This window comes from Salmo salar, chromosome ssa09 (assembly GCF_905237065.1).
Source record: "Salmo salar chromosome ssa09, Ssal_v3.1, whole genome shotgun sequence".
In the NCBI taxonomy this organism is placed as follows: domain Eukaryota; kingdom Metazoa; phylum Chordata; class Actinopteri; order Salmoniformes; family Salmonidae; genus Salmo; species Salmo salar.
Window position 1 is genome coordinate 29,276,697 of NC_059450.1, and position 24,565 is coordinate 29,301,261.

The window sequence follows — 24,565 nt, forward strand, 5'->3', positions numbered from 1 at the left end:
TTTTATCCAGCCGTGTCAATACTGCCCCCTAGCCCTAACAGGATATACTGATGAGCTCATGTTATAGACAGAAGTGTGCTACATGGCAGACCAATTCAATCTCATCTCTCAGCATGTCCAGCCCATCCATTGTCTCAGCCAATCAATCTTCTTACATTGCTAAACCAACTAGGCTTGTAATTTAACCATTTTATTCGTATTTACAGATGGCATACAAGTGTGTTATTAAGGAACATGAAAGTTCACATGTTCCTGTAGGCATATCTACTCAAAAATAAAAAAGTAGTGACGCGCGACATACGCATAGTTTCCTAAAACGAGTCACATTTGCACTCTTCTTCAACCTGCAGAATCTACAGCCCAAAAGCTGCTGGTTTGATGATTGTATTTTTTCATAGTCTGGCTGATATTTCACTTGTGTTGCCAGCGGAGGGTGGGGTATTTTTTAACTGTAGCTCTACTTTTTCAGGGGTGGAATTTTATAAAAGTAACTGGGAACTCACCATTGTTAATTTACCAAGAATAAAGCTTTTTACATGTTAAAATAATTTCACATTCCCACACAATTCTACCCCTGACGTGTATTGCATTCCTGTAACATAAAAAAAAAATCCAATACCATCCTCCAGAGGCGTGGACTCGAGTCACATGACTTGGACTCGAGTCAGACTCGAGTCACAAATATGATGACTTACAACTTGACTTTGACTTTAACACCAATGACTCGTGACTTAACTTGGACTTGAGCCCTTTGACTCGAACTGATTTAATACCCTCCCCAAGCCCAAATATTAAAAATGATGCTATTAAAAAAAGTGTGCAGCGCATCAACTCTTCATTTAACAGATTACAGTTTGAATCGGACAGCAGCCAATTGTGACAGCTGAGAAAAAGTTGCGCGTGGCAGAGGAACGTCAGTGGGTGAATTCAGTCGGAGCCCTTGGAAAGATGATACCCCAAATTATTATTTTCTGATATGAAGACTATGCTGTAGTCCACAAAAAAATTGATTGCAACTTGCAAAACATGCGGGAAGAAAATTAGATGGAGGCGCAACAACTTCCAACTTGGTTCCACATTTGAAGCTGCACAAAGAACGGTAAGTCCTGGCTAATATAGACGACAGCTATATATAATTTTGCTAGTGTAGCATGTAGGCTAACGTAACATTAAGTCAATGAGCCTCCACACAGTCAGTCAGTGCGGGAACGTGATCATTGCACCCAAGATCAAGCTACAACTGGCTGGGCAGTTTGTAGCCTAAATACTGCCTGATGTTACTGCTGTTCCAAAAACCATTGACATATGTTAGCCTACTGTAACCACACACAGAGAGGGTGTGTGTGTTGTGTGTTAAGGTTGGGCGATTGTGTACAAGCCTACATCGCCCGATTGCGCCCCATAGCGATAGTCGATCGCTATGGGGGGTCTTTCTCATGGCTACCCATGTATTTCCATGGAAATATAATGTTAATTTGGAAAGTAATAAATATATATATTTTTTAAAGCATTCATAATTTGCGTAAATGTAGTATACTAACTATTATTCTTGTTAAAAATATGAAATGGTACTAATTTGGTAAAGAGTACATTATGACTTGTTTAGGACTCGAAACTCAAAGTTTAGGACTTGAGACTTGACTCGGACTTGCCTGTCTTGAGACTTACTTACTTGGTCCCACCTCTGCCATCCTCTCACCGAGTACATGCCACCTACAACCCTCTTCAACAGTCAATATGCTATCTTGTTGTTAGAAGGATTTTCACATAGCGGTTTCCACCTAACATCCAGCAAGGTATGCGGTTGTATTTATCAAACACGCCCACCGAGTGTAAATATTTTCATGTCTTAGTGCTTATATCCTAAACTCCCCCGTTAGCTGGCCTGGCACAATATTCTTTCAAAAGTAACCAGAGAAGAAAGCAGGAAAACAGGGCTTTACCTTCAACCTGCATAACAGCTCAGACACAGTGAGACTGGTGCTATGCAGTACAGCTCAAAGCCAAGCAGAGGGAGAGAGAAGGGCCAAGCTCACCGTTGATACACTCGTACACATCACAGCATCGCCCGGGGGTACCGTCACCGCGGGAGACCACCTGGGGGGAGCTCTCCACGGTGCATTGCGGGAAACTGCACAAACCAGGCAAACACTCACACCTAGAGATGGGATGGAGAGAGGGGGATTCGTAGGGTTAGTACACATCAGATGGATACACCCTCACACCTGACTTATTTCACCTGACTACTTTATATAACAGCCAAAGAAAGTGCATTGATTGTTGCATTCAGGGGGAGGTCGAGGCTCACCTGGTGGGAAGGGTGCAGCAGCCATCCGCGGTGAGACGCACCTGGGTCTCATAACTGTCAGGTGGACACTGAACCTGCTGGACAAGAGGGCACTCCACTGTGCTGCAGTCCACACTAAACACTAGATACAGTAGGGCAAAGCACAGAGACAACCATTAGTGCTGCAGTCCACACTAAACACTAGGTAGGGCACAACACAGAGAGAATCATCAGAGCTACAGTCCACACTAAACACTAGGTACAGTAGGGTAAAACACAGAGACAACCATTAGTGCTGCAGTCCACACTAAACACTAGGTACAGTAGGGTAAAACACAGAGACAACCATTAGTGCTGCAGTCCACACTAAACGCTAGGTAGGACACAACACAGAGAGAATCATCAGAGCTGCAGTAAGTATGTTAATTTGACCAGTTTCTCACAGCAGGAAAACAATCTTGCAGCAACAGGAAATGTGAATTATTAATGGACATTTTTGTAGGGGTTGATACATTTTTCGGAAGGGCAAATCAAGTATTTTTAAGTGGAAATTACAAACTTTAAAAGCCTTTTTAAACCTCGAATAGACTACAATTTACATTTCCTGCAATGCAGAAACATTTTCTGCGATAACAGAGTGATCAAATTAAGATAGCATACCTGTAGGGAGGGCATAACACAGAGACAACCATGAAAAATCTTGTAGAAGAGCACATTGGGAGTAGTGTGTGTTAAGAAAACAGACATGTCAGTATTTTAACTGAAACATGATATGTCAGGCTGTCTGTTTATGTGAACAGGGAGATCACGGCACCAGCACATTCCTATCCTGGCAACCACTCCTTCTGTGGGCTAGGGCCTTTGTTACACCACAACTCGAGGTGATAAACCACTGTCGGAAGGATGCAGCTGCCATTCATGAGTGTAAATACATTCATATGTAGCCTACAATTTGGGCATTGAGCTTGGGAATTGCGTTCAGAAAATGGAATATAATAATAATTATTATTATTATTACTACAATGAGCTAAGTATCAGAATCAGAAAACAATATTGCCATGTCACAAATAGTTGCTAGAAATTGTTATTGGTAGCTAGTGTACCTGGTTTGCACTCGTACAGGTCGCAGCATTCTCCAGGCTTCCCAGAGCCCTTGGCTACTAAGATGTTTAGGTATCCAGGTTGGCACACCTTCCTCAGGCACCCTGCAGGGCTGCAGACACAGCGGCTGGGTAGGGGACAGCATTCTCCAGGGGGTGCGTAGCCTTCGATTAGCACCGAGTCCTCAGGACAGCGGGGTGAGAACTGCACCTCACACCGTGCCTTAGAACAGTCAGGCCGCTCCTCTGCAAGAGAGAGAGAGATCAGATTGTTGATTGTAGCTTTAAGACACTATTTGTACAGTTACAGATGAAATAATCTGCCCTGGCTGTTACTTTTAGTGTAATGGGTAAAAACATTTCAAGGAATTTCAAACTGAAACTTTAAAACATGTCTGTTTTTCTCAGGGAATGTTTCTGAAAGGAACACTGTTGGGACACCCAGAACATTCGGCAAATGGACGTTAGAGGAATCAGGAACGTTATTGCTAACCTTTAAGAACCTACAAAGGACATTCAAGGACCTAAAATGTGTCGGCTGGGCAGTCAATTAAATTGACTATTTACCATTCAGGTCAAAGTCCAAGATTCTATACACACAATCAGTAAAGACACTTTTCCATCAAAAGCACAACAGTTCCTTTCTGACTCCAACCTTTATTTAAACAGAGAGCTAGATGAAGGAAGTATAAAAGTCCATCAGATGGGCAGGTAAAACAAGCATTCAACATTGACGTGAATGTGAATGAAGTGAAAATGTAAATTGCTGAAATTATGAGTACAGCAAACAAACAGGAACTGAGAGAGGTATGGCGCGCTAATGCCCTCACTTTCCGGATAACACACAGACGCAGGAGGCTAACAGGCAAAAAGCTGAACACACAAACAATCGGATGTGGCATGCACGCACACAAACCCATACACACAAAATCGAAAGTGGGACGCACACACAATCAGATATGGCCAACTACCATCCAGTATAAATTGTGCTGTCTCCAAAGTGCTGGAAAGGCTGGTGCACACACAGGTTGTCAACGATTTCTCACTCAACAGCCTATCAAAATGACTTTAGGAAGATACACAGCACATCTACAGCAGTGCAAAGGGTTGTGTAGAACATCAAGTCAGCTTGTAACAGCCAGGAGGACACAGCAGCACTGTTCTTGGATCTGAAGAACAATCAGATGTGGCATGATTTGTAAGTCGCTCTGGATAAGAGCGTCTGCTAAATGACGTAAATGTAAATGTTCACCCCAACACGCTCCTGAGGAAGCTTGCAAAATTAGGCTTTGACACCACTGCAATCAAGTGGTTCATATCATACTTACAGAAGAGGAGTCAGTACACCAAACTGCAGAGCACGCAGTCAGGCCAGGAACCTGTGTTGAATGGATTCCACAAGGGAGTTTGCTTGGACCCCTACTGTTCTCCATTTACTTAAATGACCTTACATCAGTGCTGGAGAAACATTTACATTTACAGTACCAGCCAAAAGTTTGGACACACCTATTCATTCAAGGGTTTTTCTTTATTTTTTACTATTTTCTACATTGTTGAATAATAGTGAAGACATCAAAACTATGAAATAACACCTATGGAATCGTGTAGTAACCAAAAAAGTGTTAAACAAATCAAAATATATTTTATATCTGAGATTCTTCAAAGTAGCCAACCTTTGCTTTGATGACAGCATTGCACACTCTTGGCATTCTCTCAACCAGCTTCACCTGGAATGCTTTTCCAACAGACTTGAAGGAGTTCCCACATATGCTGAGCACTTGTTGGCTGCTTTTCCTTCACTCTGCAGTCCAACTCATCCCAAACCATCTCCTTTGAAGAATCTCAAATATAAAATAACACTTTTTTTGGTTACTACATGATTCCATATATATATATATATATATATATATATATATATATATATATATATATATATATATATATATATATATATATATATATACACACTACATGACCAAAAGTATGTGGATACCTGCTCGTCTATGTCACGTCCTGACCAGTATAGAGGATATTTGGTTATTGTAGTTTGGTCAGGACGTGGCAGAGGGGAGTTGATGTATGTGTATGGGGTTTGTCACTGGTCTATGTCTGTGGTTCTATGTATAGTTAATTGGGGTTGGACTCCCAATCAAAGGCAACTCAACACACCTGCCTTCAATTGGGAGTCCAACCCCAATTAACTATATAGTAGGGTGTGTTTGTCTTTGTGTTTTGTGGATAGTTGTTTTTGCACTGCGTTTAGTATAGCCTGCAAGACTGTTGTACTGTCGTGTTTCTTGTTTAGCGTGTGTGAGCCTAACGAGACTGTTGTGTTGATCGTGAGTATTCGTTGTTTATTATTTTGGTGTTCTCTTTTGAGTTAAATAAACGTAAAGATGAGCATCCACATTCCTGCTGCATTTTGGTCCTCCTTTCCCGACGACAACCGTGACAGTCTAACATCTCATTCCAATATCATGGTCATTAATATGGAGTTGGTCCCCCTTTGCTGCTATAACAGCCTCCACTCTTCTGGGAAGGCTTTCCACTAGATGTTTGAACACTGCTGCAGGGACTTGCATCCATTAAGCCACAAGAGCATTAGTGAGGTCGGGCACGGATGTTGACCGATTAGGCCTGGCTCGCAATTCATCCCAAAGGTGTTAGATGGGGTTGAGGTCAGGGCTCTGTGCAGGCCAGTCAAGTTCTTCCACACCAATCTCGACAAACCATTTCTGTATGGACCTCACTTTGTGCACGAGGGCATTATCATACTGAAACAGGAAAGGGCCTTCCCCAAACTGTTGCTACAAAGTTGGAATCATAGAATCATCTAGAATGTAATTTTATGTTGTAGCGTTAAGATTTCCCTTTACTGGAACATCCACGCCCGACCCATGAAAAACAGCCCAAGACCATTATTCCTCCTCCACCAAACTTTACAGTTGGCACTATGCATTGGGGCAGGTTGCGTTATCCTGGCATCCGCCAAACCCAGATTTGATCACTACAGAGAACGCATTTCCACTGCTCCAGAGTCCAATGGCGGCGAGCTTTATACTACTCCAGCTGAGATTTACACTACTCTAGTCACTTTACTGTACAAATTACCTCGACTAACCTGTACCTCCGCACATTGACTCGGTACCGGTACCCCCTGTATATAGCCTTATTACTGTTATTTTATTATGCTACTTTTTTATTTTTACTTTAGTTAATTTAGTAAATATTTTCTTAACTCTATTTTCTTAAAACTGCATTGTTGGTTAAGGGCCTGTAAGAAAGCATTTCATGGTAAGGTCTACTACAACTGTCGTGTTCAGCGCATGTGACTAATAACATTTTATCTGATTTGCTTGGCATTGTGTACTGTATGGTGATCTTAGGCTTGTGTGTGGCTGCTCGCCCATGAAAACCCATTTCATGAAGCTCCCGACTTACAGTTCTAGTGCTGACGTTGCTTCCAGAGGCAGTTTAGAACTCAGTAGTGAGTGTTGCAACCGAGGACAGACGTTTTTTACACACTTCAGCACTCGGTGGTCCTGTTCTATGAGCTTGTGTGGCCTACCACTTCGCAGCTGAGCCGTTACTGCTTCTTGACGTTTCCACTTCACAATAACAGCATTTACAGTTGACCGGGGCAGCTTTAGCAGGGCAGAAATTTTACGAACTGACTTGTTGGAAAGGTGGCATCCTATGACAGTGCCATGTTGAAAGAGACTGAGCTCTTCAGTCATTCTACTGCCAATGTTTATCTATGGAGATTGCATGGCTGTGTGCTCGATTTTATACCCGTCAGCAACAGGTGTGGCTGAAATAACCGAATCCACTAATTTGAAGGGGTTTCCACTTACTTTTGTATATATAATGTATATGATGGAATGTATAGACATTAAGGGAAAGGGAAAGGGGGATACCTAGTCAGTTGTCCAACTGAATGTATTCAACTGAAATGTGTCTTCTGCATTTAACCCAACCCCTCTGAATCAGAGAGGTGCGGGGGGATGCCTTAATCGACATCCACGTCTTCGGCGCCCGGGGAACAGTTATGGACAGTATATGGATAGAATATGTAGTACATATATCTGAAGATTATTGTGCCTGGAACAGTCATCATTTTAAACAGGGCTCAATTTGGCAAGTTGAAATAATGTTTTGAGAGTTACACACACCAAAATCTGTCTTCTTTTCAATATACAAACATTTTATAATTTTTTTCTGTTTATTCTGCTTGTTCTTTGGAATTTTATAAACGGATTAACAATTCGATATTAAACACTGCATGGTGATGAATTATGGCCTAGACATTTGTTTGTCTTAATCAAATTTGTCTTTATCAAACTATCAAACTATTTGTCTTTATCAAACTAACCAAACTATTGTTTTTGTATATTTTCAGTGGTGAACTTATTTATGTTTTGGGGAGTTATAGCTTAGGCTAACCAATTTAAAATGCCACTAGCAGTTTGCAAAGTAGCTCAAGCAGAAAATAGATGGGACGCAACCATTCCAAAACTGCAGCTTATTGTTGGAACACATATTTTCCTGCTTCAATCAACCAGTCCATTTTGAATTTGTGATAAAACTGTCATCATTTGGCAAAGAATGTAGCTTGTGTATAGTTAGATACGCTTTTTGAGTATTTTTTTCTGTAGGTCTAACGGGAGCTGGTGTGGAGGGAGTGGTCGGAACGTAATTGAATGAATGAGACACGGAGGGGAAAGGGAATTTAGGGAGAAGAATGGTGTGATGCTTGGCTTGGTTTATTTTTTGTTGTGCCCCGCACATGTAGAAATGGAACACTAGAGTCAAAGTAAATTAACGTTGTCTTCAAGACTACATTTAATTTAATTTGCCCGATCGCGCAGCCACAAAGCACATTCTACTAAATAGTTTTACAGTATTTTTGGTTTTTGATCTCTGGTTAAAGATGAAGCTTTAACGTCCATTTCAGTACTTGAATACTGGATAACTCATGTCCATCCCTAAATCAGCTACAGCGTATCATCAACAGGGCTGCTCGTATCATGACCGGCATTCATGGAGGGAGCACATAAAACAGAGGTTCACTGATGGACAGGATCCATTACAACACCCTAGTGACTGTTTTCAAGGTGACACAGCACAAACTGCCTGAATACATGTCAGGCCTGTTCAGGTGTGAATCTCCACCCATCTTCTGGGGGTGCACCAGTGCAACAGCCAAAGCCTATGAACAATGGGAAACGTACCTGCTGGCACAACCATCAGTTAAAAACATGGCTTTCCAAGGCAGTCTGCAGTTCTTTGGACCACTGCTCTGGAACAAGCTGGACTTATCCACACGAAAGCTAGTTACCATGTCCGCCTTCAAAAGAGCTGTACACAAACCTAGACAGATGTAATGTGAGTGTAATTTTGTATTTATGCTATTGCGTTGGTACGCATGCTACTGGGTATGCTGTATATGCTTCTGTGTAACATCACTGTTATGTGATGTGTACATTTTTATTAATTCTATGGAACCCAGAACTCCCTGGATAACAGTGGCAATTGTTACTGAGTGGACTATCCTGGCCCAAATTCTTTTGTGAAAAAACAACATGTACAAGTCAAACACTGCAAATGAAAATCTAATTCACTTTGCTTTAGAACAGCCTCCAAGTCTGGCATGGCAACAAGGAACAGAGCTAGGCTGAAGCTCTGGAGGCACATCTAGAATGTTAGATCTTTCTGAGGGAAGCAGGCCTACTTGGTAAGACTAGCTTTGAAGTGTTGTTCTTGTTGTTTTTGTTGGGCTTGAAGAATAAAAAAGAATAGAAAGTTTCACATTGGGTTGGACGAAAGCTTCTGAAATATAGTGATTGTCTGTGACGGGTGAAGTTGAACTAACACAGAATAGAGCTTCACTGTAAAGACAGGCTCCAGCTACCTCAGCAAAGGGCCTGTCTGATAAGGCCAATCTAGAATTCTCAAATGACTGCAGCCTAGCAAAAATCCAAAAGGCAAAGGCAGCTTTCTGTTGTATCTCTTTTTCGAATGCTGTCAGGATCCAGCGTAAAGCAACAAAGTAGGAAACAGCTGAAAGAGAAAACAAGATAATGATTCTAGACTCTTTAATTACGGTTTGATTGAGATACCTGTGTTCAATTAGCTTCAACTAACGATTTATATTATGCCAGTGAGCCGAGTTCAGAGGTGTATAGAGAATAGTGGAAAAAGTACTATAGAATCCACCTTTGTACTAACTTGTTTTACATTGGCTCTTAGAAAAGCACATCCGCTGTATTAAATGCATCCATTCTGTCTCTCTACTGGAGGTTACTGATTCTGAGAGAGAAAGAAAGAAAAAGAGAAAGATAGAAAGAAGGCCCTCAAAGAGAGCAGTGATACTGAGCGGAGGAGGATAATTAGGTTATATTAGATGAAGGAGAGTGTTTGGGAGCACAATGCAAGGAACTACAAAAGAGGAGCTACGGAAGAGATAAGACCTGATCATATTTAACGACTGTGTTTGTGTGATTATACAGCTGTATCACATCTCAGAGTTCACTATGGACCGCTCACTAAAAGGATTGTGGAAACATTTCTGCTGAAGGTAAAAGGTCAATGCAAAATGGATATCAAATGACATGGTTTACCCATGGAGCATATGTGAAGTAAACAACAACTTTGGAAGTAAACAACATCTTTGGAAGAAATGGACCAATTGATGTTGGTACGGTAACAACATCCTACTACTCCTTCACTTAGACCTGACTCGTAGCTGACCCTATGACACTTTTAGGTCTGTTTGATGCTCTGGTTAAGAGCATCTGTGAATGTCAGAGGATGGTAAATTGGACTCTTCTGATCACACTAACAACCCAGCGGACAAAACGGTAATGTTGTAATGACGTTATTTCAACCAGTTTTGCCTGCTACTGTATCTGGGAAGTTCAACCAGTTTTGCCTGATAGCTGGGAAGTTCAACCAGATCAATAGATGGCAACAATTCACTTACAGTTGATATTGGTACTTCATTTTAGTCATTGACTCCATATGAGTGTCTACATTCAAATATAGATACTTTTTTTAAATTATGAAAGGTTATTACATTACACACATCCAGCTATAGTAGGAACCACAGTGGATGCGTGTAATGTAATAATATTTCAGCAGTGTGTGTGTTGTAGAGACCTACTCAATGTGTTAACATATGTAGCTAGCAAATTGCCAATTAAATGTTGCCAATTTGCCAGTCAAATCCTCCTCTCTCTATGTTCAGTGTAGCAGCACATGTCAACGTCAAAGAGTATTTTTCACCTGCAAAAGGGAGAGAACATTTTGCATCTGCATTTTCTTTGTTTATCGATTTTGTTAGTTCTGAAAATGTATTTCCTGACCCAATTGTGGATTTCTATTTCAATGGGCTGAATATTTCCTTAAAAGCAATGGCATGGCTCGAACCTTCTCTTTCTCATCCATCTACTCTGTTCTGATTCATCTATTAATCCTTTGACATTATGTTCCTGCTTCTTTTTTAGTGTATCATCAGAAAACCTATTTTCATATTACTCCCTTAAATAATGTACAGTAGCTTCCCATGTATGACACATTGGGTTTACTTTACAATAAATTGTTTTTAGCGAGGAGAACATTACAAATAGACCTGAACATTAGGCACTGATTCTAGTTTTCAGCGCAGTCCACATGTTGTTGTTTTTTTACAATAGTAATAGTTTTTCCACAGCACCCCCAAAAAAACACAACACCAAAAGAAAATGGCCACTATACAACAAGATGATCAACATATGGTTTCACATTGGTCACATTTTTTAACATACAAAATACAACGGAGTATCTAGTTTGAGAAACAGACGTCTCACAAGTCCTCAACTGGCAGCTTCATTAAATAGTACCCACAAAACACCAGTCTCAACGTCAACAGTGAAGAGGCGACTCCGGGATGCTGGCCTTCTAGGCAGAGTTGCAAATATCAAAACAAACTCTGAACCAATGGCACGTGGGTACCTGCTTCTATAAACCAATGAGGAGATGGGAGAGGCAGGACTTGCAGCGCGATCTGCGTCAGAAATAGAAAGGAGTTCTATTTTAGCCCTTGGCAACGCAGACGCTCGTTGACGCGCGCGAGCAGTGTGGGTGCAATAATTGAATAACATAGATTTCGACATTTATTTTGCATAGGTGTGGTCAGCCTATAAGTGACCCCAAACTTTTGAACGGTAGTGTACATTATCCCAAAATGGTGTCAGTTTATCAGAGGACCACAGCATATATAATGGGGTTCCTTTGTGCTTTTTGCATCTCCAACAGATGTGACATTTCTGGGTGCATTACATGCATTCCAGCAGGACTGTAGTAAGTACTATGAATTATCTTAAATTACAGTAGTTTGTCTTTGGTTGTAGGAGCAGGTATGAACATTTTCACATATCAATTTCTTCCTTTTTTCCCCTTATAGGTTCTGAACCATCAGGTAGAGTTTCAATCAATCCTTGATATAACTTGGCAATCAACTTCTTTGGTGTAGAATAAGCTTCTTTCAGTATTTTTTCTGTGCTAGATGCCTTAGGTTCATCCAGACTCTGTTGAAGCGATTGAATACGATTTCTGAGTTGTAAGTACTTAAAGAAATCGGCCTTAGATAATCAAAATCTTTCTTGTAATTGATTGAATGACAGTAGAGATCGACCATAGTACACATGTTCAAAATTCATGATGCTACTTTGGAACCAGGACTTAAAGCCAGACTCAGTAAATCTCATTTACGTAATTTGGGATTATGAAATGTCAAACTGTCAGGGCGACAAAACAAATCCAGGCAAGACTTCATAACGTGCTCTATATGAGAGTTCTCAAGCGGCCGCTGTGCCAGCCACTTTTCCATCAGTCAGTATCAGACAGCTGGTGTTCACATTTGCTTGTAGCCTACAACAAGTATGAAGGTTACTCTACTGTATAAAAATGACAATTTACAAGTGGAGTCAGCTTGCTATTAACATTACAGCAGTAAAATGTCATTCTAATTTACATAAACAAGTTCAACAATATAGTCTGCCTACTGCAATGGTAGCACTGTTATCTGCTTGATCAATTAGCCAGCTAGAAAACATTTGCAAGTGCATGAACGTTTATTTGGCTATGCATCTACCGGTAGGCTATGCACATTTGCAAGCAATGCGTGTGTAGATCTTTTTGCTAGCCAGCTAAATTAGCTAGCTAGCTAGCTAGCTAGCTTGCTTCACCTACTGTACCAGAAGACAGAGCTGGCTTTTGTGATTATTATGTCCAGCATGCTGCTGGTATTGGTCATGCTGTAAAGTCTGAAATATGGTCCAACTAGCAAGTGTTGCACTAGGAAGATATTATCAATCCCTTGCTAAATGAAAATCGCCCACAATTCCAGTTTCATTCAGAAGCTCAAGCTAGCAACAACAAAGCAACTTTGTAACAACAGACCCATCAGTGTTTTCAAATCTGCTCAGACAGGCAGATGCACATATGGATTGACAGCCAGGAGCCACTATTATTAACCATTTATACAAGCATTTGTCAGCAAAATTAAACATTTATTCTGTATCACTCAACTCTCATTTATGAGTCTTGTTTGTATTGATTGAGAGGGATATAGCTACATATGTATTGTTGATGTGTTGCTGTAGTCATTGATGGATCAGAGGGACATATAGAATATGCGTGAGATCAATTATCAATGGCCCTTTGCATCATAATTACCTGGAGAAATCTGACCTGCAATTTGTAATCAAAGCTGCTGTACTTATACTTCGTAAAATCTTCATTTGAATCACTTTGAAGTGATCCAAATGGCAAATTAATATTTAATCTATACATTTCGAGTTATATTAAACCAGAAAAAAATGGCAACATTTTATTTGGGACATACTTAGTCTGGCTTTAAAGGTGTCGTCATTTAACACTGAAAGTAAGGTTATTATAATAATAATAATAATAACAAATAACGTAATACATCTTTTTTTGTCAGTATGTGTAATCTCTGACAGTAGAGGGGTCTGGGTCGCTGCGTGTTCAGCTCCCTTACCTATTCCCAACCACTGCAGAGTGAGTGTCAGTACTATGTGTCAATGCTATGTGCGGTCCACATCCTAAATGTACATCTATCATAATGTCATGGATGAAGCTGGGGTAATGTGCAAATAGCTTTTTCATTGATCTGCTTTGTGTACAGAAGACAGGTTTACTCACCTGTACACCACACACTTTTCTATAAATCATGAGCCAGAGGAACCTTGGTTTCTGACATTTCTTTGAATGAGAGAGACTTTATAGTTCATAATGGTATCCTTGAAATGAGAAGGAAGGCAGCAACTCCAAAAAAACTCTGTCATCTCTAGCCTAGCAAGTGAAGCAGTGTGGGCAGCCTTAAATGTACTCGTGATTTAAAGTAACTGCCCAATGTTTTCAGATTTCTACAATATATTATCTATAATATGAGTGAAATAGTTTCCCTTACAAAGAAATTCTAATTAAGTATGTTAAAAAGCAGCTTTTCTTTGTTGGAATGGTGTGGGCGTACGCCAACAACAGAACGGTGCAGGCGTATTCCGGTAATAAAAAATATCCATGCAAATAGACCTCTGATTGGCCAGCTCATCATCCTCTAGACCAGTGGTTCCCAAACTGTGGCGCGGGGTCCCCCCCACCCAAAAAACATATTTTTGTGGGAACTCAGTCCGGCTTTTCAACTTACGAAATTGGAGGGTTCATCATCAGTTTTCCTCTGGTCATGTCAGTCATTGCATATCATTGCATACCTTAGAGAGCTATTTAAAACTTGTCAGAAATGTCCAGATCAACTAGCCCATGTCAGCTAACGTTTTTTAGCTAGTTTTTAAGCCCATAGATGTTGTGCAATGTTTGAGTGACTTATATCACATTAATACACATTAGGGATGGCTAAATGTATAGAATTGTAAGAAAATGAGCATTAAAACGGCAACATGTTCTCTGCACCCCCATGACAAAATGTGTAGAATTGCAGGAAATAAGCTTTGAAAGCTTAAGAATTTTCTCTCAGCCAACCAGAGGGGTGTGAACAGTATTTGTCATGAACAGTTCTTGTGCCCATAGAAATAAATGTGGTGCGGGATGTTCCCCAATGCTGGAAGGTGGGCCTGAGTGAATACGTTTGGGAACGCCTGCACTAGACCGCTGATTGGCCAGTTCATCCTCAGAGAGATTAAGATTACATGTTCTATGGGAAACTGGCAAGCATTTTTAAATAGGCTGTTTGAGATACAAATTTGAGGTAGGCTTTTTAAAATGTTTTTTCTCCAATTTATGCTTTGGCCACAAATATGAGTATAGGATGAGTCAACAACATAATTTTGATTTAAGTTAACAGAATATGAACTTTTAAAAGTAAGATTTTCACTGGGCAATCACTTTAAATACCTTCCTTCTCCTCCCTCTGATTTGTGTTTTGACAATGGCAGCTGGTGGGGTTTGATCACATCAGAGTGGTGTGTGTGTGTGTGTGTGTGTTGCCAAACATCTGGATAGGCACTTGAAATCCATTGTAATGGGTGTACAATCAAATTGATTGGCCACACCATGCCTTCTTTTAGATGGCAATAAATCTGCCCGTTAAAATAGACAGTGCTGCCATTACATCTAGTATACAGTGCAATGAAACGGATACAATACAATCAAACTGATTAGACCACTCCCTTGCATCTTGGTGACAAACACACACACACACACACACACACACACACACACACACACACACACACACACACACACACACACACACACACACACACACACTATAATGAACACCAGGTGAAAGAAATTCAAGTACGTTTATTTTTAATACAACCCACTAATTACATCAAAGCTGCGGATAATTGTCCAATCTCTAAGACTAAACCATACACTAGGCCCTGCTCTGCTGAGAGAGTGTCACGTCCTGACCCTTGTAAGGGGTCATTTTCTATAGTAGAGTGGTCAGGGCGTGACAGGGGGTGTTTTGGGTGGTTTTCTTGCTTTCTGTTTCTATGTGGGTTTTCTAGATTTCTATTTCTATGTTGGGGTTATTGGGATGATCTCCAATTAGAGGCAGCCGGTTCTAGTTGTCTCTAATTGGAGATCATATTTATGTAGGGGGTTTTCCTTTTGTATTTTGTGGGTTGTTAATTTTTGAGTAGTGTTTGCCTGCTCTGCGTTACGGCTTTTGTTGTTTTGTTATTTAAAGTGGTTGGTGTATTGCATTTAGTTTCACGATTAATAAAAAGATGTGGAACTACGAACACGCTGCGTTTTGGTCCGATCCTTCAGAAAGCTGTGACAGAGAGACTCCAATGCAATGCTTCAGGTTTATAAATGTAAGTAATTATTTGATATTCCATATAGAGCCAGTGAGAAAGGATGAGAAATCCTCATACCTTGCTGAATCATAAAAAGAGAGCCCCACGGGATCAACACAAACAAACCTCTAAAATACTGAATGCAAAATATGTGACATCTCAACTCATTAAAGCATTTTGCAAGAGAAAATAGGAGGATATAAAAACAAACAGTTGAGTTCTTTGTTCAGCTTTAACTGTCAAATTAGTTGTCTGGTTGAATTACTTAAAGCATTTTGCAAGAGAAAATAGGAGGATATAAAAACAAACAGTTGAGTTCTTTGTTCAGCTTTAACTGTCAAATTAGTTGTCTGGTTGAATTACTTAACCTGTTGGGGATAGGGGGCAGTATTTGCACGGCCGGATAAAAAACGTACCCGATTTAATCTGGTTACTACTCCTGCCCAGTAACTAGAATATGCATATAATTATTGGCTTTGGATAGAAAACACCCTAAAGTTTCTAAAACTGTTTGAATGGTGTCTGTGAGTATAACAGAACTCATATGGCAGGCAAAAACCTGAGAAGATTCCTTACAGGAAGTGGCCTGTCTGACCATTCCTTGAGCTTCTTGACTCTGTTTATTGAAGACTGAGGATCTTTGCTGTAACGTGACACTTCCTACGGCTCCCATAGGCTCTCAGAAGGCGGGAAAAAGCTGAATGATGTAATTCCAGCCCCAGGCTGAAACACATTAGTGCTTTTGGCAAGTGCTCTATCAGAGGACAATGGGCTGAGGCGCGTGCACGAGTCGACCCCATGTTTTTATTTTCTATCGTCTTTGAACCTAAACACAGATTCCCGGTCGGAATATTATCGCTTTTTTTACGAGAAAAATGGCATAAAAATTGATTTTAAACAGCGGTTGACATGCTTCGAAGTACGGTAATGGAATATTTAGAATTTTTTTGTCACGAAATGCGTTGTGCGCGTAACCCTTATTTACCCTTTCGGATAGTGTCTTGAACGCACGAACAAAACGCCGCTATTTGGATATAACTATGGATTATTTGGGACCAAACCAACATTTGTTATTGAAGTAGAAGTCCTGGGAGTGCATTCTGACGAAGAACACCAAAGGTAATAACATTTTTCTTATAGTAAATCTGACTTTGGTGAGTGCTAAACTTGCTGGGTGTCTAAATAGCTAGCCCTGTGATGCCGGGCTATCTACTTAGAATATTGCAAAATGTGCTTTCACCGAAAAGCTATTTTAAAATCGGACATAGCGAGTGCATAGAGGAGTTCTGTATCTATAATTCTTAAAATAATTGTTATGCTTTTTGTGAGCGTTTATCGTGAGTAATTTAGTAAATTCACCGGCAGTGTTCGGTGGGAATGCTAGTCACATGCTAGTCACATGCTAATGTAAAAAGCTGGTTTTTGATATAAATATGAACTTGATTGAACAAAACATGCATGTATTGTATAACATAATGTCCTAGGGTTGTCATCTGATGAAGATCATCAAAGTTTAGTGCTGCATTTAGCTGTGGTTTGGGTTTATGTGACATTATATGCTAGCTTGAAAAATGGGTGTCTGATTATTTCTGGCTGGGTACTCTGCTGACATAATCTAATGTTTTGCTTTCGTTGTAAAGCCTTTTTGAAATCGGACAGTGTGGTTAGATTAACGAGAGTCTTGTCTTTAAAATGGTGTAAAATAGTCATATGTTTGAAAAATTTAAGTAATAGCATTTCTAAGGTATTTGAATAACGCGCCACAGGATTCCACTTGCTGTTACGTAGGTGGGACGATTTCGTCCCGCTGACCCTAGAGAGGGTAATGGTGCCCGAACCAAATTGTTTATTAATATTTTCTGTCCAAGCAAGTAGCGTATTCATCTCTCACAGGAAGTCTAAAGCCATGTTCACACTGCAGGCCTTAAAAGAGATTGTAACATTTTATAACATAGGCCATTACAAAAAATATTGGGATTTTCAACCCTTACTCTTTGATCTCTGTAATATTTTGTCCACTGGACCCATTTGTTTCTCTTGCTGTATGTGTGGATATTTGGTAGCCTGCTACAAGGTCTGTTTGTGCTGACTCCTATAGTTGAATAACAGCCAGTATACAGGTAAAATAATGGAAACACTTGAGTAATTGAGGGACAAAAAGTATATTGAAAGCGGGTGCTTCCATACAGGTCTGGTTCATGAGTTAAGTAAGCAATTAACATCCCATAATGCTTAGGGTCATGTATAAAACTGCTGGGCAGGCCATTATATTGGCCACAATGGCTATGCCCCCATAAGATGAGAATGCCCCCATCCACAGGGCACGAGTGATCACTTTATTGTTTGATAAGCATGAAAACGATGTAAACCATATACCATGACTGTCAGTAACCAGTCTCAACCCAATTGAACACTTATTGGTGATTCTGGAGCAGCACCTGAGACAGCGTTTTCAAACACCATCAACAAAACAACAAATTGTGAAATTTCTAGTGGAAGAATGGTGTCACATCCCTCCAATAGAGTTCCAGACGCTTGAATCTATGCCAAGGTGCATTGAAGCTGTTCTTGCTCGTGGTGGCCCAACACCTTATTAATTAAGACACTTTATGTTGGTGTTATCTTTATTTTGACAGTTGCCTGTATACCTCATAAACAGATCTGGGACCATGCTAGATATTTGGGACCCCTACTGAATGACCAAAACTATAAAGCCTTGTTCACATTAGCAGTTTGCAGTCTGAACGGCTAAAAAGGACATGAAATCTGATATTTCAAGCCACATTTCAAAACACCTTCGTAGGTGGTTTGAAGTCAGATACAAATCTGATTCCTGGCCATGCGACTTGTGTCTGAACGGTCAAATCTGATTTATTTGCCCTTCAAGTGGTTTTTAGACTGTTATAAGGCATATATTGCTGCTTGCTAGCTACTCTGACAGTTTGACAAGAACATGTGCTAGCTTGTTAATTGTTTACAAACAAATTAGTGAATGTACTAGAAAGCGTAACAGGTACCTTGCTAGCTAGTTGACTGCTGTGGTTAGCCAAAAATGACTAGTTTTGGAAGTTAGATCATCTTATCCTTTGAGGCTTCAAAAGTATTCGTATACTATGATTTTGAACGTTCATAGCAACTGGGAAAGTCTATAGAAGGCATTGTTGTCACTTTAGCTTGCTACATAACTTCTGAGCGATAGGAAGCACAAGCACCACCAATCAGCCTACACCACTGTGCACACACCCGTCATTACTATGACAACTAACATAACCATGTTAGCAAATGATTGCTGTCTTAACACACACAAATCCGATTTGGTCATTTGTAACATGCTGTTTGGACAGTCAGTATTCCAAAACGGATTTGAACAACAAAACTGATTTGAGCACTAATTTTAGGGACAGACGTTCTGCTAGCGGAACGCCTCACCAATATCCAATGGTAGAGCGTGGCGCGAAATACAAATACCTCAAAAATGCTATAACTTCAATTTCTCAAACATATGACTATTTTACACCATTTTAAAGACAAGACTCTCCTTTATCTAACCACACTGTCCGATTTCAAAAAGGCTTTACAGCGAAAGCAAAACATTAGATTATGTCAGGAGAGTACCCTGCCAAAAATAATCACACAGCCATTTTCAAAGCAAGCATATATTTCACAAAAACCAAAACCACAGCTAAATGCAGCACTAACCTTTGATGATCTTCATCAGATGACACTCCTAGGACATTATGTTATACAATACATGCATGTTTTGTTCAATCAAGTTCATATTTATATCAAAAAACAGCTTTTCACATTAGCATGTGATGTTCCGAACTAGCATACCCACCGCAAACTTCCGGTGAATTTACTAAATTACTCATGATAAACGTTCACAAAAACATAACAATTATTTTAACCTGTTAGGGCTAGGGGGCAGTATTGACACGCCTGGATAAAAAACGTACCCGATTTAATCTGGTTACTACTCCTGCCCAGTAACTAGAATATGCATATAATTATTGGCTTTGGATAGAAAACACTCCAAAGTTTCTAAAACTGTTTGAATGGTGTCTGTGAGTATAACAGAACTCAAATGGCAGGTCAAAACCTGAGAAGATTCTGTACAGGAAGTACCCTGTCTGACTATTTCTTCCCCTTCTTGATTATCTCTATTCATTACAAAGGATCTCTGCTGTTACGTGACACTTCCTACGGCTCACATGGGCTCTCAGAAGGCGGCAAAAAGCTGAATCGTGGCTTTGCAGGCTCTGGCTGAAACAAAGTAGCGCGTTTGGATAGTGGCTGGTTACAGTACTGTGAGACTCCGGCTCGTGCCCGCGTCGACCGAAAGCTTTGTTTTCTTTCCTCTGTTTACCTAAAAGGAGATTCCCGGTCGGAATATTATCGCTTTTTTACGAGAAAAATGGCATAAAAATGGATTTTAACCTGTTGGGTCTAGGGGGCAGCATTTGCACGTCTGGATAAAATTTTTTTACCCGATTTAATCTGGTTACTAATCCTACCCAGTAACTAGAATATGCATATACTTATTATATATGGATAGAAAACACTCTAAAGTTTCCAAAACTGTTTGAATGGTGTCTGTGAGTATAACAGAACTCATTTGGCAGGCAAAACCCTGAGACATTTTCTGACAGGAAGTGGATACCTGATGTGTTGTATTGACTTTAAACCTATCCCATTGAAAAACACAGGGGTTTAGGAATATTTTGGCACTTCCTATTGCTTCCACTAGATGTCACCAGCCTTTACAAAGTGTTTTGAGTCTTCTGGAGGGAGATCTGACCGAACAAGAGCCATGGAACGTTGATGTCCCATTAGACACCTGGCGCGCTAGTTCATGTTGGGTACCCTCGTTCCAATACGTTATAAAAGAGTATGCATTCGTCCACCTTGAATATTATTCATGTTCTGGTTAAAAAAGGCCCTAATGATTTATGCTATACAACGTTTGACATGTTTGAACGAACGGAAATATATTTTTTCCCCTCGTTCATGACGAGAAGTCCGGCTGGCTTACATCATGTGCTAACGAGACGGAGATTTTTGGACATAAATGATGAGCTTTTTTGAACAAAACTACATTCGTTATGGACCTGTGATACCTGGAAGTGACATCTGATGAAGAGAATCAAAGGTAATGGATTATTTACATAGTATTTTCGATTTTAGATCTCCCCAACATGACGTCTAGTCTGTATCGCAACGCGTATTTTTCCGGGCGCAGTGCTCAGATTATTGCAAAGTGTGATTTCCCAGTAAGGTTATTTTTAAATCTGGCAAGTTGATTGCGTTCAAAAGATGTAAATCTATAATTCTTTAAATGACAATATAATATTTTACCAATGTTTTCTAATTTTAATTATTTAATTTGTGACGCTGACTTGACTGCCGGTTATTGGAGGGAAACGATTTCCTCAACATCAATGCCATAGTAAAACGCTGTTTTTGGATATAAATATCAACTTGATAGAACTAAAAATGCATGCATTGTCTAACATAATGTCCTAGGAGTGTCATCTGATGGAGATTGTAAAAGGTTAGTGCATCATTTTAGCTGGTTTTATGGTTTTGGTGACCCTGTCTTTGACTTGACAAAACATTACACACAACTCTTGTAAATGTACTGTCCTAACATAATCTAAATTTATGCTTTCGCCGTAAAACCTTTTTGAAATCGTAAAACGTGGTTAGATTAAGGAGATGTTTATCTTTCAAATGGTGTAACATAGTTGTATTTTTGAAAAATTTGAATTTTGACATTTATTTGGATTCAAATTTGCCGCTCTTGAAATGCACCTGCTGTTGATGGAGTGCACCACGGGTGGCACGCTAGCGTCCCACCTAGCCCCAAGAGGTTAAACAGCGGTTGACATGCTTCGAAGTACGGTAATGGAATATTTAAATTTATTTAATTGCGCCATGCTCGCGACCCTGATTTACCATTTCGGATAGTGTCTGGAACGCACGAACAAAACGCCGCTATTTGGATATAACGATGGATTATTTTGGACCAAACCAACAATTGTTATTGAAGTAGCAGTCCTGGGAGTGCATTCTGACGAAGACAACAAAAGGTAATCAAACTTTTGTAATAGTAAATCTGATTTTGGTCAGGGCTAAACTTGCTGGGTGTCTAAATAGCTAGCCCGTGATGGCTGGGCTATGTACTTAGAATATTGCAAAATGTGCTTTCACCAAAAAGCTATTTTAAAATCGGACATATCGAGTGCATAGAGGAGTTCTGTATCTATAATTCTTAAAATAATTGTTATGTTTTTTGTGAACGTTTATCGTGAGTAATTTAGTAAATTGTTAGTGGGGGGTATGCTAGTTCTGAACGTCACATGCTAATGTAAAAAGCTGGTTTTTGATATAAATATGAACTTGATTGAACAAAACATGCATGTATTGTATAACATAATGTCCTAGGGTTGTCATCTGATGAAGATCATCAAAGGTTAGTGCTGCATTTAGCTGTGGTTTGGGTTTTTGTGACATTATATGCTAGTTTGAAAAATGGGTGTCTGATTATTTCTGGCTGGGTACTCTGCTGACATAATCTAATGTTTTGCTTTCGTTGTAAAGCTTTTTGAAATCGGACAGTGTGGTTAGATTAATGAGAGTCTTGTCTTTAAAATGCTGTAAAATAGTCATATGTTTGAGAAATTGAAGTAATAGTATTTCTAAGGGATTCAACTGGCTGTTGCGTAGGTGGGACGAATTCGTCCCGCCTAGCCCAGAGAGGTTAAGAATTATAGATACAGAACTCCTTCATGCAAACGCTATGTCAGATTTTAAAATAGCTTTTCGGCGAAAGCACATTTTGCAATATTCTGAGTACATAGCCCGGCCATCACGGCTAGCTAATTTGAAACCCACGAAGTTTGGGGCTCGCCAAACTCAGAATTACTATTAAAAAATTGGATTATCTTTGCTGTTCTTCGTCAGAATGCACTCCCAGGACTTCTACTTCAACAACAAATGTTGTTTTGGTTCCAAATAATCCATAGTTATATTCAAATACCTCCGTTTTGTTCGTGCATTCAGGTCACTATATGAAGGGTGACGCGCGAGCGCATTTCGTGACAAAAAAAAACAAAATATTCCATTACCGTACTTAGAAGCATGTCAAACGCTGTTTAAAATCTATTTTTCTCGTAAAATAGCAATAATATTCCAACCGGGCGATGTTGTATTCATTCAAAGGCTGAAATAAAAAAATGGAGTAGTCTCGTGGACGCGCATCTCCAGTGTCACTGTTCCCAGCCTGACCACTCACAAATTCTCCTGCTGTTCTTCGCCCAGAGACTGCAGACACCCCATTCCACTTTCTGGCGCCTTCTGAGAGCCAATGGAAGCCTTAGAAAATGTCACGTTACAGCACAGATGTTGTATTTTCGATAGAGATGCTACAGAAGGACAACAAATTGTCAGACAGGGCACTTCCTGCATGGAATCTTCTCAGGTTTTGGCCTGCCATATGAGTTCTGTTATACTCACAGACACCATTCAAACAGTTTTATAAACTTTAGAGTGTTTTCTATCCAAATCTACTAATTATATGCATATTCTAGTTTCTGGGCAGGAGTAGTAACCAGATTAAATCGGGTACGTTTTTTATCCGGCCGTGAAAATACTGCCCCCTATTCCAAACAGGTTAATTTGGTTTTTCATCCATCCATGGAACTGTGTTGTGTCTGGAAGTGGGGGCAGAGGAGGGTATCCATGGAGAAGAATGAGATGAATATGAGATGGCGTAGATATGGTTCTCCATCCACTCATTAACGAATCTCCTTAATCAAGTCAGTCACACAGATAAAAATACACCATATGGAACAGCTGGGACTGTGAAGAGACACACACACACAGTTACAGACACACGCACACACACACACGATAACACATGCACTCTACACACACGTACACATGGATTTTGTGTTGTAGATATGTGGTAGTAGAGTAGTGGACTGAGGGCACACACTTAATGTGTTGTGAAATCTATTTTGAAATGAAATGTAATGTTTTTAATAGTATATAAGTGCCTTAATTTTTCGAGAACCCAGGAAGCGTAGCTGATCCATAATAAATACAAATAAACACAGCATAAAAATGCACACTCTCTCTACCTCTTTTTTCTTTACCTACATTTACATTTACATTTAAGTCATTTAGCAGACGCTCTTATCCAGAGCGACTTACAAATTGGTGCATTCACCTTATGATATCCAGTGGAACAACCACTTTACAATAGTGCATCTAAATCTTTTAAGGGGGGGGGTTAGAAGGATTACTTTATCCTATCCTAGGTATTCCTTAAAGAGGTGGGGTTTCAGGTGTCTCCGGAAGGTGGTGATTGACTCCGCTGTCCTGGCGTCGTGAGGGAGCTTGTTCCACCATTGGGGTGCCAGAGCAGCGAACAGTTTTGACTGGGCTGAGCGGGAACTGTGCTTCCTCAGAGGTAGGGGGGCCAGCAGGCCAGAGGTGGATGAACGCAGTGCCCTTGTTTGGGTGTAGGGCCTGATCAGAGCCTGAAGGTATGGAGGTGCCGTTCCCTTCACAGCTCCGTAGGCAATCACCATGGTCTTGTAGCGGATGCGAGCTTCAACTGGAAGCCAGTGGAGAGAGCGGAGGAGCGGGGTGACGTGAGAGAACTTGGGAAAGGTTGAACACCAGACGGGCTGCGGCGTTCTGGATGAGTTGTAGGGGTTTAATGGCACAGGCAGGGAGCCCAGCCAACAGCGAGTTGCAGTAATCCAGACGGGAGATGACAAGTGCCTGGATTAGGACCTGCGCCGCTTCCTGTGTGAGGCAGGGTCGTACTCTGCGAATGTTGT

The 24,565-nt window shown here is 40.3% G+C and overlaps 1 protein-coding gene across 1 annotated transcript in view; it reads right to left on the reverse strand.

Annotated features, from left to right (window-relative positions):
* The window catches only part of LOC106611167 (cysteine-rich motor neuron 1 protein), a 185,025-nt gene that overhangs the window by 96,324 nt on the left and 64,136 nt on the right, over window positions 1–24,565 (reverse strand). The window contains exons 3-5 of the mRNA XM_014211086.2: window positions 3,391–3,633; window positions 2,309–2,429; window positions 2,037–2,158 (exon numbers count right to left, since the gene is read on the reverse strand). Of these exons, the coding sequence (XP_014066561.1) occupies window positions 2,037–2,158; window positions 2,309–2,429; window positions 3,391–3,633 (486 nt within the window). The remainder of the gene's footprint in view (window positions 1–2,036; window positions 2,159–2,308; window positions 2,430–3,390; window positions 3,634–24,565) is intronic.